Source organism: Lampetra planeri, unplaced genomic scaffold (assembly GCF_965212315.1).
Source record: "Lampetra planeri unplaced genomic scaffold, kcLamPlan1.2.h2 scaffold_1938, whole genome shotgun sequence".
NCBI lineage: Eukaryota > Metazoa > Chordata > Hyperoartia > Petromyzontiformes > Petromyzontidae > Lampetra > Lampetra planeri.
In genome coordinates, this window is record NW_027614689.1 from 4,873 (window position 1) to 18,863 (window position 13,991).

The following is a 13,991-nucleotide window of genomic DNA, read 5'->3' on the forward strand; positions in this document are numbered from 1 at the left end:
CTGCTCTGCAAAAAGAAACCTGGGCATCAAACATCACTTGCTCATCTCCAGCCCTCCACAAAAAACCTTCGGTCTTCAACTGACAGCCGGTGCTACCGTTAAACTGCATATAAAGTCAAGTACAAAAGCTCTGGCAAACAAAGGAAGCAATGTCTTCGCCACTTCAAACACCGAATAATCTTCGGCATACATCCATGGAACAGAGAAAAAAAAAGTATATATATATATATATATTTCAGAGCTGGCACAAAACTGCTGATTTTGTGAGATGGGTCCTCAAGCAACAAACTTGTTCTTGGTGGTGGAGCCGCTCTTTGTGGCCGTATCCGCATGCGACTGGTATCCGATGATCACCTTTGGTGGAACACCTAACCTCTCTTTATACACGCGCCTGGAGGAGTAGAAGTCAGAGACAAAGAGACAAACATGTACCTCACATCAACCAAAAACCAAAAACACTTCTGGATCGCAGGCAAGGACAAAACGTAACACTGTAAGATGTGTTCAGAACCACACACACACACACACACACTTAATGGCCCTTTGACAAAGGTTTTAAATGACTTATTTTCAAAAGTAAATTTAAAACATTTTTTTTTTAAAAGTGTCCTCAGCTCACCCTATGTGTGTGATGGCGTCTTTGTTTTCATAGTCAGTGGTCCATATTGCTATTTTATCTCCTTTGGCTCGGACGTTAATGACGGCCCCCACACACGTCATCACTGAAGTCGTCGAACGCTTCACCCACAAGACACAAGAGCTGCAGGAGAGCACATTCACCATTAAACACTGATACCGGTTATTAAGGCTAAATTACACTGAACTATAACCTCATATACAAATCACTGTATCATGAGCTCTGCAGTAAACATCCACACCACAACTGCTCACATAAACCCCAGTTTAGACCGAATGAGTGTGGTCCGTCTCCGATATGGCGCCGGACCTGATACGTTTCCATTCTCGTCAATGTGTCAACCCCCACTGACTGCGTTGCGTCTCTCTTAATGTGACTGAAGCCTCCTGATTTGTTCTAGTTCTGGGCTTCAGTGCCGAGCTGATCAATCTTTTAACGTTCTGTTCTCAAACATTTCAAGCAACCCAGCAGGCTCATACAGTAAAATTAACCAAGCAGGTCAGGAACATACCGTCTCCAACCAGAAACGATCCAGGTCGGACTTGCGTTGCTGCTTGGAGAGCGTGATCAACCAACGGCCGCCTCGTCGGTTCCGATCATCCTCCCACATGGGTTCAATCCCATCCTGCATCCAAATAAAAGTCCAAGATCAGTACGACAATCTCAATGTGGGAGTTAACAGCCCTTCTCTGATGTTTTATTACAATCAACTTCAGGTTTGTCCCCCAAATGGAAATTACTTCCAACGTTCCATCAACATTTAAGTTATTCATGACAGATGAGGTCCAGGAGCATGCTTGTTGAATAACGGTAAATAATGGTGAACACGCTCTTCATAAACTCCCTTTGACCACCAGATAATATTTATTGCAGCGTGCTGAAACATAGCATGTCACCGGAATAAACATTTCAACCCCACCCCCCCCCACCAGTATCAGAAACATAAATGTACACAGAAACTACCCTGAATCCATTATCAGACAGCATGACTTCATGTTTTCAAACAATAATAAAAAAGACAAATCTCGGCTCCTCGGCAACAGAGTGAACATTCTAAATGGTCCAAAACATCAAAGTACTGAAAGTATCGTGTTTCTTTTTGGTCTGAAAGAGGGGAAAAGGACAACAGATGTACACCGTCATAACACTAGCAGCATGAACACATCCTTTAGGTTTTAAGTAGGTTTCCTGTAGAATGTAAAAAAAATAAAAACACTTAATAAAGCACACTTACCTTAAAGAGTGAGTAGTCACAGCCTGACATCAAATTACTTGACAACTGAATGTGATTGTATAGTCTGAAAAGAAGGCAGTATGTTTGTTGTTTTTTTTTAATTCTTATTTGTCTTCACTGACTAACACAAATAACATGTCTGTGCAAACAACGGATGAGGAGACAACGCGCAGTTCAAACATGGTCAGAGTCATTAGCACAAACAACTACATTTCTTAAGTGTTAATACTTTCGGAGGAATTGGCAAACTTACGCCCAAAAGTCTTCCACAGTGTCAAATTTGGAGATGAGACGGAGGTTTGCCTGCCATGTTTTACTTTTGTCATTCTTGAAGAACCAAAGAGCCCATCTGTGAATTAAAGCAGAGTTGTTTAATTCAGACGTCGTCTTCAACTTCATCCGTTACGGTTGATAATACAGACGTTCTCTGAGGAACTCTGGTCTCACTTGTTTTGTAATGGATGCTTGATGTACAATTCAGCATTCACGACCACTGAAATGTTTTCTCGTTTCTCCGTTTCAGGATTAGTCGGAACTGAGGTGGACACCTAAAGAAATAGAACTATAAGCATTAATGGTCAAACAAGGCAAGCAAATGTTGGTAGCAAATACATTGGTTTGTTCATCAGATGTACAATGGCAATACACCAATAATGTTGTATAATGAGTAATTATACAGAATTTGTTCCAGAGAATACTGCACATCCTCCATTCTCAGAAAGAATGGAACTATGTACATAAATATTGAAAAACAAAAAGAAAAACTATGTGAGGGCACGGCAGGTTTTATTTGCTATTTAAAATAAATGTAAATTTGTTAATATTCACTTGAGGAGCAACAGTAAAAAAATGGTTTTATTTATGGGTAAAGAAGGTAAACTTTTGTTAAAAGTTGCATTCATACTGACAGATTTTTTCCAAATAAAAATAGTCAACAAGGACACAGGAAATAACAAATTTTGTGTCAAATGAAGGAACGTTTTAAAAAGGAGTTAGCACTGACAGCTTGCTCTCATTCCTCCCAACATCACAGCTCTGAACAGACAGTACATCCGGGTGATTTGTGTCCCTAGCACGCCCGTTCCTGCGATGCTAACTTCACAAGCTAGCTTGTTTTATTGCACTGTCACATGTGGTTGACAAGTTTAACCGACCAACGACATTAGCTGCTAGCTCGCTGAAGACCGTCGTTAGCTTTTCCTCATTCGTTAGGTAATTAAATCCCTGTAAGAGAGAGGGGAAACCTCGGTTGAACGATGTATTAACCAGCGCCGTATCACCGGTTCACTACGGATTCACTCACCACCAGAGCAGTCGCCATCTTGCGGAATTCACTTTTTGTTGTCGGCGTGTTAAAATACCTGATTGGACCAGCTGGTGCACAACGCTGCGCATGCGCAGACTCATGTCCGGCGACAGTGACTGGAAGGTCCATCGACCAAGACTGACACATTGACAGACGTACACACAACTGTCGCCAACGCAATAATAGAATTAATTTGTAGTATAAGAACTAAATGCAGAGCTCATTTTTATGGATGACACAAGCATTTGTGTCATACAAGTAATTAAAGTGTCGGAGATAGTTTGTTATATGATAGATCGATACATTATTCATCTCAGAGAGAAATTCACCATATGAGTATCTTTTGTCTTTTTATGTGTCATGGTGCACATAAAGGTCAGTGTTGCTGTGGCAGGTCATCGGGTTCAAGTTTGTGTAGTTTGTAGTTTGTGGATTTTTTTCTGACATGAATAGAAAGGATGTGGATTGTTTTGTGTCAACCGCCAAACATTAAAAGGACATTCTGCACGTCGTTTGTTCTGGATTTCATGGGACTTGTGTCAAATTATGATTTTGTAGAATGGCCTGAAGCTTGTAATGTTCCTACACCAGCTAGGTACTTCTTTACCCCAGGCTTTTATATATTATAAAATGCTTTTAATATTTTGTGCTGAGCACATATTCTCTGGACTATGTTGCATTACATTATCACTATTTACTGAAAATGTAAGAAAACAAAAAATACGACTGAGTGAGAACATGTTTGATTTGAAAAATGAATAACAGCTTAAGTGAAAACTGATTCAGCTTATATCAGCTGACATGTTGACATGTTCTATTGGTCACATGCCGCTTTAGCAAGCTTGAGATGGATAATAGCTACTGAGCAACTCAAACACAGGGAATAGAAACACTTTTTGAGAATTTTAATAGCAATGTCAGGGCACTTCAAAACAGGTTTCATCAAAAATTAAGTTTGAACATTGTTACAAGTGCTGAGAAGATTCTGGAACTACAACAGGTGATGGTTAAGGTGGACGGTGAAGGAGTTTCTTCGCACTTCAGAAGGTCAGAACTGTGCGGATACTGTAATCAGAAGAAGCAAGATGATTAACATGTTCGATGGGAGGGTGGGCTCCATGTACAGTATGTGCACAACAACATGAATGAACTCTCACCTCTCTCCAGCATGCATGAGGTCAAATCCCTCATTAATCTTATCGAAGGGCAAAGTGTGAGTCACAAACTCATCCACTTTTAGCTTCTTATTCATGTAGTCCTCCACCAGTTTAGGGACACTCTCCACACTCTTCCAGCCTGGGAACAAAGACCATAACCAATCAAATTCTTCAATTCAAGAACTGAAGTCAGAGGTCATCTTAAGATACATACAGTATCTGAATATGTATGACTGCAAACTGAAGCCCGTGATAAATAGAAAAAACAAAACAAAAAAAACACTTGACTCCAGTTGCTCACCTCCGAAGGCCGTGCCCCGCCACACTCGGCCTGTAACCAGCTGGAATGGTCTGGTTGAGATCTCCTGTCCTGCTCCAGCTACGCCGATGATGACACTCTCACCCCACCCTTTGTGGCAAGCCTCCAGAGCAGCTCTCTGAAAGATTCAACTGGTGGTTACCACAAAATAAAATAAAGTAAAAAGAAAAACAGGAAATAACCCTCACCATGATTTGCACGTTTCCAATGCACTCAAAAGAATAGTCTACACCACCATCGGTCATCTCCACCAGAACCTCCTGGATGGGTTTGCTGTGGTCCTTGGGGTTCACGAACTCTGTGGCACCAAACTTCTTGGCCATCTCAAACTTTGCAGGGTTGAGGTCCACGCCAATAATCCTGGTTGCCCCAGCGACCTGACAGCCCATTATAGTAGCCAAGCCAACGGCTCCGAGGCCAAATACGGCACATGTGGAACCAGGTTCAACCTGAGGATCAAAACCATTTGACTTGTTCCAAAACATCTGCTCATCTTTTGAACTTACTTTTAAAAACTCAAATGTTTCAAGAAGCAGTCACCCTAATTCAAAATGTACAGCCGTTATGTTTTCATACGAACCTTGGCTGTGTTGAGAGCAGCGCCGTAACCAGTGGAAATGCCACATCCAAGAAGGCACACTTTATCCATCGGAGCTTTCTCGTTCACTTTGGCCAGAGAGATGTCAGCTACCACAGTATACTCAGAGAAGGTGCTGGTTCCCATAAAGTGAAACAGCTGCTTGCCCTTGCAGGTGAAGCGTGAGGTCTTGTCAGGGAGCAAGCCCTGGCCTTGGGTTACTCTGCACAGAGAAATGATAATGTATGTGTGAGGTCTCAGTGGTTGACTGGGGCACTGTTGTATAATTGAGATAGCCTTACCTTATTTTCTGGCAAAGGTTAGTCTTGGGATTCTTGCAGAATTTGCATTCTCCACACTGAGGCACGTACAATGGGATGACGGTGTCACCTTGATGAAAGGATCACACAGCATTAAAACCACATCCAGTCGTGTAAACTAAGATTTTAATTTACGTGCATTTAAAGCTCCTCACCAGGCTTGAATTTGGTGACTCCCTCACCAACGCTCTCTACTGTCCCAGCGCCCTCATGGCCCAGGATGACTGGGAAAAGGCCCTCAGGGTCACTGCCACTGAGAGTATAGGAGTCTGTGTGGCACACCCCCGTGGCAAAGATCTAAAAAGCACACCATCATGACTAACACTGCAACACGCAGGACTGATACCATTTCATAATGAGCCTTCAAGTCATCACAGAGAAACTTCCCACTTTTTTGTCAGATGAAGGTCTCAAACCTGCTATTAGCTGAAGTACAACCTCAGATTAAATACGACCCTTATTAACAGCTGGATCTCGTCGCCAGGGGATCTGCGACTTGAAATCAGTGGCATTTTAAAAGAACAAAAAAAATATCACCACTCAAATCACAGGACTTTTTATCAGTTCGACCACCTGTCTACTTTCATTGTCAACATGTCTTATCAGTTCCTCTCTGTAATGATGGTTCTTTAATCCTTTAATTCCTCCGTCATTATTCTGTGTGGCTTTATTTCCAACAATTTGCTATACTCACTCTGTGGCTGGGTTATACATGTCCACACATTTTTACCCTGCGAAGATCTAGTAAACAAACACGAACAACTTTTGCATTTATATCTGACCACATACCTAAACTCTGGAGCATAATAATGCTATTTATATATATATATGCTAAATATAAGAGTTTTTCTTACCTTAATGCGAACTTCATGGGCCTTGGGTGCTGCAACCTCCACCTCTTCGATGGATAGAGGTTTACCTGGCTCCCAGGCTACAGCAGCCTTGCACTTGATCACCTGAGGGCAAAAAGACACGGTTCAGAAAAAACTAAACTGCAATATATTGACAACAGAGACACGTGTGTGGCAGGTCGAGCTAGCTGCTGTGACCTTTGAACCAGTGACAGCTCTCGTCCCGCGTCCACTAGCTAAATTCCGCTATTAGCTTTGAAGCGAATGCATTTTCACTTGCGACGTCTTTCAAGCTAAGTGGGTCACATTTAATCTACCTTCTATTCAGCGGTTATGTAACGAACCAGTGCTGAACTTCAGTCCTTATTTGAGACAATATGTGTTTGTTCATTCGGTGCTCATGTTCGTTACAGGAAGACCAAGAGGCAACATTTTTAAGTTTAAATATGCGAAATAACGTTAGTGACAAGTACACTAAATCTTTCGGCAGTGAGTGCCATTTTTCTTGCGTACGTCTAACGGGAGTGGACTTACTTTCCCAGCCGTCTCCATGCTCGTTCCTCACTCTCAGAGACCGGGGAGGGTGGTGTGCAGCCGTAAAGAAGGAAACGTTTCGACCAATCAGAGACGAGAAAGCGAGGTGTTGTCGTGACGTCATCCTGGCGTTGATGCTGTTTGTCTATTAAGTGCTGGTGATCTTTGTCCAGGTCCTTACCACTCCCAGAACAGGATAAATGATTTTCACTCAGGGCTAATATTCCCCCATCACTCCTCCTTGGTGGAATGATCTTCTCACATTTCCCTAAACCTTGAACCAAGAAGGTTCTGTTTTTACCACCTGTCTTTACCAGCGTTTAAGTGTCTATTTGTCTGTTCGCAAAATAACGAATCATAGTTATGAACGGATAATGAATTTTCAAGAAATGTTGATAAGATACTTTATCTCCTGAGAAAATTCACAATTGCAGCATTCAATTCAGCAGAAAGACAACTAGACAAATGCAAATGGAGACACAGAATGGGAGGCATGAAGGACCAGAAAGAAAAAACACCATCACTATCACCGGTGACTATGAAAAGTATAATAGACCAGGACCAGATGATTTAAATGTTGGTAGTGTTCTGGAACCATCTGGATCCAGGAATCTGTTGAAGGATTCTTCCTCATTGTCAGATAGGGACATTTACTGCAGACGTGTCTAGAACTCCACAATAGTACCAGTGGACTGTCTCTGTGGTCCAGTGGTTAGTGGGTCTGTCTGTTAACACAAAGCTCAGGGGTTGGAGGGTTGTTTTTTATTTTACTATTGAATGAGGAACAAAAATTTTTAAAAAGCTCAGAGGTCATGATATATGTAACAAGGTTGCTAACATTTTTTTTAAATAACTTCCATAATTAGTGAGTGGATTAATTAATTTGAGGCGATCAAATGAATTCATATAATATTGGGTGGAAATGAGATGAAATGAGAGGTCTGCACTGAGTTCTTTTCTAGTTTTTACCTCGTTTCTTTTCACCTCACTGGAAAGAAAAATGAATGCATACACTGATAACAGATGTTACGCACTGCCAGAATCAACACTTTATCAGATTCAATCGATTATTAACTAGGAATAAACTGACCAGATCAACTTCAAACAATTAGTCATTACAGTCCACATGTACTCTCGGTACTCAGGCGATTAGTCATTGATCCCTCTTGTTTCTTGTTTGGATCACATGGCAATTGTGACACTGCCCACTGGATCACAAGCCTCTGTGTGAAACTTCAAGTTTCTCATTTGCAACTAAAAAGGTCCACGTTTCCATGAGACAGAGGAAAGGGTCAGATCTGTCATGACCAGAAATTTACAGATTTTTTTTTATCAGATTTGCAAACAGTAACATTTACAAAACACCTTTTATTATCTTTTTTTAAACAAATGAAGAGTATTAAAATGCTTGACTAAATTAACATTTAAGGCTTCCCCTACACATCTAACTTGAGTAATACATGACAGTTCCTGTGAAAATATCCTGTGAAATCTTCATCCAACAACAAAAATGTCATGGTCTCACAAGCAGCATCAGTTTAATGTGCCTATACACAGCGGGACGCATTGAACCGCTTGGAAAACAGGTTGAAAAAGGATCCCGTTATGTTACACACAGGCACATCTGAACCTTTAAAATAGAACTCAAGGTCATAGGAAACTGGAAGAGAAAAAAAATACAAAAATCCACTCAAGTAAAAAAGGGGCAATGTCCAATTTCTTTAGCCACCTGGTACACACCACTGCTTTCTCACTTGCACAGCAGAAGAGGAAAATCGCACCACGAACAGATCATCTTCCACCTACATGAGAACAAATTCATATTTGCATCAAAACACGAGTACAACATAGTAACACCAAATAAGACATCTAACATCTATAGTGTGTGTTAAATAGACAAACCTCTAAATCCACGTCCTGCTCCTCTTCCTCTGAAGCCCCCACCTGATCCACGACCGCCACCTCCAAATCCTCCACGACCGCCACCTCCAAATCCTCCACGTCCGCCTCCTCCAAATCCTCCACCCCTGCCACCTCGGAATCCACCTAAAATGAAGCAGAAATCAGAGCAGACCAGGTTAAAGTGGGCAAAAAACCCCAATCAGCACAAAGTAGCCATACCTCCACGACCACCACCTCGTCCTCCACCTCTACCCCCGCCACGACCTCCTCTGGGTGGACCCTTTTCTCCTGGTGGCCTGGGGAGAAACCTCTGCAGCGGTAGGAGCTTCATTGGATCTATGTAAAACTGAACATCAAGTTGCATAGTACATTTATTCAATGTATAAACAAGGCTGGTGGTTCAAAGTATGCATGTGATTTTTTTTTTTACCTTCTGCAATTTCTTGAATGAAGATGCCTTCATGTTTTCAGACAGTTTTACTGAGAAATACTGTTAAGAGTGAGTTAAGAACAGAACCCTCAGTGGAAACAATGTTGTTACGATACTTATACAAGTCAATCACACATCAGGATACAAAGTCCCGCAGTTGGCCAAAGATCTCGTCCACTTTTCCGATCTGCTCCTTGTTTTCCAAGTAGACTGGAGCATTGAAGTAAGGAACTTTGTTTTCTTCTGTTGTGCACTTGCATACAATGTCATCTTCACAAGGATGCATGAACTCCCCAAGTGCTATGGAATAAAAGAATAAAAGAAGTAGAAAGACATGGTATACTGTGTTTATAGTATATAAAGACTACAACCACTGCTTGGGAAAGGAATCCTATGTTTGAGGTTGTCATGCTCTGTAGTTGTTTCTTACATAGACTTCCTCTATTTATTCTTTGTATGTCAGAATTCAGCAGATAGGTCATTTGTGTTTACTTGACCTTACAGGCACCCACAATTACACCATTTTACTTTTCTTGTACTGGTGAGTACATTTTTCTTTGTAATTTGCATTGTAGGATTATAGTTTATCATCTTTTATTATCATATGGATTCTTCCACAACAACACTTGTTTATTCGAGAGATGTCTCACATGTTCTTTTTATTTCCTTGTGAATTTTTCACAGAGATTAATAAAGTATACATCTGTCTACTGGGGCGTTCAAGCTACAATACTATTGTAGCATTGTACTACAATAGTGTATAGTAATTTATATAGCACTTTTCATACAAAAAAACACGAAATGCTTTACAAAACAAAAGCAGGTAAAACGAAGCACCCACGGTAGCCAAACGCACACATATGAGATGTGTGAGTTTCCTAGAAGGAAAGTAACTGAACTAATCTGTCAGCAATTTGTAGTGAGGAAACACCGGAATCGGGATAAAATTAATACATAAAAAGATCAAATAAATACATTTGATTAAAAGATGATAAATATATTCTGATCAGATCATTTAAACTGTCTGTATTGTTAAATACAGATGTTGACTAGATTATGATGGGTCTATCATCCCCAGTACCGATATTTGACTTTGTACTTACCAACAACATATTCCGGAGGTCCATAATCTTGCTGTCTGTTAAAACCACCTCTGCCTCCTCCTCTTCCACCTCCAAACCCCCCTCTTCCACCTCCATATCCTCCTCTACCTCCCCCTCCACGGTTAAATCCGCCACCTCTTCCACCGCCTCGTCCACCTCCTCCTCTGTACGACATAATTTCTGCTTGAAATTATCTGTGCAAACAAGACAAAAGACGTTCGTCTGTTACATCCAAAAAGCGACACGGCGAGTATTCAACCAGTCAGCATACAGAAGCTACTGCTCCCAACTTCCAGCTAGCTGCCATGCTAGCTCCTTTCAAACATTGCAAACACAAGAATGTTCCGCGCCAACAAACCCTTTAACTACACGACTTAGACGTGTGCAAAAAAACCCCCAACATAAACGCAAAAATACCACAGCATTACTTACTAAGCCAAATATTTATCACCAGCTACGCACTCAGACGATCTCTCCATGCGACGACAACACGTGTGATGCGGGTGAGTGTCGTAAAGCTATGCGCAAGTGTCGCAAACCCAGAAATGTCGTAACTTCCGCAGCATTTTTAAAGTACCCGTGCTTCGTTGGTAAACACAGGAGGAAAACGTTTGTAGGAATGTTTTAACGTGGTCTTGTACGTTTATACATGATGATTAATAGGTGATTCCGGTAAGACTAAGTTACGGACTTAAAGGTTAATATAACACGATGCCACAATACTGAGGCATCGACATGTTTTGTGGTGGTAACCCCCCCCGTGCTGGTTTCTAATTAAATGCCCTACTTTCATGTGAGTAGTGTTTATATTGGTTGAATTTTAAAAACTACATTTTTTTTGTATACATAGATGTTGTTGCAAAGCATGCTGGGAAACCTCACAACCGCCCTCCCGAACATGATACACTATCTACGTATACCGAGTCCAAAATTGTAGTTTTTAAAATTTCCCACTAGGTGGCACTAAATAACTTGTGCGGCACAGGCATTACATGATTATTGATTATTGACTGATTATTCAGATAACAGAAAAACATCTATGCATGGTAACTAAAATACGGTGTAAAACAATAATTATAATTATGATAAGAGTATATTCCATGAATATCTCTTTAAAAAGATCTTAAAACAAGGTTTCGTTTGAATGAAAAAGACTCCTCATGTGCCGTGTTTGGGCTTGGCTGCCATCGTGGGATGTCAGATCGCTGGAGCAAAAAGGATCACTGGGGTTGACATCTTTGACAGTTTGAGAAAGCCATCGAGTTTGGAGCCACTGAATGTTTCGACCCCAGACAGTAAAGCGTAGCATGACAGACTATGCTCTGGAGTGTGAGGGTTCCTCTCATGTCATGGTTTGTATCATATATTCATTTTTGAAATTTGACTTAACGACAGTGAAGTCACAATACCGGAAATCTTGAAGTGGATTAATAAATTCATCAGACATCCTTTTTCCCATGGACCAACAGTAGATGACTGAGATGATCTTTTTCTCCTTTCGCCCAGGTTGTGTGTCATCTTAGATTACTACGCTGGAGTCGACAGCTGAAGCCTGGGGGTGTCTGTGTCATCGCTGGTTGGTAAGAGACAGACGCAATGCATGTTGTTGTTGAAAAGCTCATGGGACTGCACCTTGAAGGGGTCATATTTTGTAGGGGATTTTGCAGCTATAACTCCAGAAATAAAGTTTTCACAGACTTTTAATGCAAACTGTTTTACGAAAGATATGATAGCCATTACTAGTTTGAATATTGTGACAATCGTTATTATGTGATAATAATCACATATTATGTATGTGACAATAACCAGTTTCTTCTATTGTCTTTTCACGGTGGCAAGAGTGTGAAGGATGTGCCAGACCTGGTCAATGAATACATGAAGGAGAAGCTGAAGTGCATGAGTTTATCAGCCACTAACTACCACTGCATGACATAAACATGGCCTTTGACTTCTTCATGAAGAATGGAAATGGCTGAGAACTTCACAGTCTGTATTTGATGGTGTTAACTACTGGTATTGGAGGTTTCAGTCGTGTGTATGTATATGGTATACGTGTGTGCTGAGTCTGATTTGAAAGTGTTTAGCGGGCTGCAGACGCTTGTTTGACTCATTCTTCTTCCCTTTTTTAGTGTCCATACTATCATCAATCTGTGGCCAGACGAGTCAGAGGAGTCTTCACCATCATATGATCATTTGTCTCTCAAACATGAACACATCCACAGAGAAATACCTCAAAATTCTCAAATAGTTTACGCAATACATAAAAATTCTACGTGTGCTGTGTTCTAAAAAAAAATCACCCACGATTTGTGTCTGTCATTGTTGGATGCCATCACTGCACAAGTGGTGCTAAAATGCCTTAAAAAAGACATGCAGTGACAAACGTTTGAACTACAATGTGTATGACATGTTGTGACCACATTGACCACTAGATGGCAGCCGTGTCATCTTAAAGCCTCTGCTGTTCATCTTGTAAAGTTTTTGTACAAGTCGTTGTATTCATGGCACGGATAAAATGCTCCTGATTTTGATCTGTTGTTCATTGATGCAGAATATGTGTCATTTATTGAGTAGTAAGATACTTGCGGTCAATTATCTGGGTGTTTTATCTTTTTTTTGTACAAAAATTAAGCTGAATTTCTATTAACTCTCATCAGTGTTTCCTTGACATTACTTGATATAGTGTGTGTTTGCGTGTGTGTATTTTTTATTTTAACAAGAGTTGTATACAGTCGAGACGAAAAAGGATGTCGCTTGAGAAATACGTCAATCACAGGCAAGCAAAGGACTTTTTTTTTTTTTCAATAAATTGGAAACATGATGCAGCAGGAATGGAATATGCAATTTGACAGGTTTATTAGATTATTGAGTGGCAAAACCTTGGGCGTAAAGGTTGTCTATTGAACATCAGGGAAAACATATCTACATTTCTGTTTGATCCCTTTGACTACGACAACTCACAGCAGAAATGTCAGGAGGTAAATGCCGTCACACAAATAAAAGCATGTCTCTTAGAATGTCAGTCAGTGCTGCCTTGCCTTTCATAATATTTAGACTGGAATCAAGAGATTTCCTTTTATTTATTGAATTCCAGACAGCTGATTAGCAAAGGAACATTAAAATACTGGTCGAGAAACTTAATTGAATTGCAAAAAAAAAAAAAAATAATAATGTGTAAATGTCATTGACATGCGTCCCACACACACTGTGTATTGCTGTGCTTCAGTAGTAGTTAAAGTATAAAATACCCAACATGTTTTTCTCAGCAAACCAAAACATTAGCTAAATGCTAAATTTAAGGAACATTTTAAAGCAAAGCTGAAGTTGTGTAGGGGCAGTGAAAGCCAGAGACGTAGAGGGATGGATGTACTGCAGAGCCTCAAGAGCTACGGAAGAACGGCACACTTAAGTCACTAAAGATTGCCAATGTGAGGCCCCCGTTTTATCAGCAAATCCTGGTCATTATACAGCTAATGCCGGGCATTGCCTGTGACATCCCCGGTCTTTGGGCGACATGGTTAGCTTTAGCTTCTGTGTCAGTGGAATATACTTCAGTAGAGGCCAGCATAATACTGCACTTAGTGAGGGGAGTGGAAGGCCTATTTCATCTGAAAAAATGTT

General features: G+C 40.7%; 3 protein-coding genes across 4 annotated transcripts; all 3 read right to left on the reverse strand.

Annotated features, from left to right (window-relative positions):
* Positions 1-276: 276 nt before the first annotated feature.
* On the reverse strand, positions 277-3,192 carry LOC144740153 (eukaryotic translation initiation factor 4E-1A-like). The gene is given in 8 exon segments (XM_078623034.1): positions 277-391; positions 620-708; positions 710-760; positions 1,149-1,262; positions 1,872-1,935; positions 2,125-2,220; positions 2,319-2,419; positions 3,175-3,192. Coding segments are annotated over 8 exon segments (648 nt in total).
* Positions 3,193-4,217: 1,025 nt separating this feature from the next.
* LOC144740154 (alcohol dehydrogenase class-3) lies at positions 4,218-6,953 on the reverse strand. 2 transcript variants are annotated; one of them, XM_078623036.1, is made up of 9 exons: positions 6,936-6,953; positions 6,405-6,506; positions 5,706-5,847; positions 5,533-5,620; positions 5,234-5,453; positions 4,842-5,102; positions 4,636-4,771; positions 4,335-4,473; positions 4,218-4,242 (listed from the first exon to the last, which is right to left on the reverse strand). In XM_078623036.1, exons 1-9 carry the CDS (start codon positions 6,951-6,953, stop codon positions 4,218-4,220), a joined length of 1,131 nt encoding a protein of 376 aa, XP_078479162.1. The 2 variants fall into 2 exon arrangements, with proteins under 2 accessions (XP_078479162.1, XP_078479161.1); XM_078623035.1 differs by having other exon boundaries at positions 4,335-4,463; positions 4,623-4,771.
* A 1,529-nt stretch (positions 6,954-8,482) lies between these two features.
* Positions 8,483-10,545, reverse strand: GAR1 (GAR1 ribonucleoprotein). Its single transcript, XM_078623038.1, has 6 exons — positions 10,371-10,545; positions 9,413-9,567; positions 9,268-9,327; positions 9,057-9,183; positions 8,838-8,981; positions 8,483-8,595 (listed from the first exon to the last, which is right to left on the reverse strand). The coding sequence occupies exons 1-6, from the start codon at positions 10,543-10,545 to the stop codon at positions 8,483-8,485; spliced, it is 774 nt and encodes a 257-aa protein (XP_078479164.1).
* Between the last annotated feature and the right edge of the window lie 3,446 nt (positions 10,546-13,991).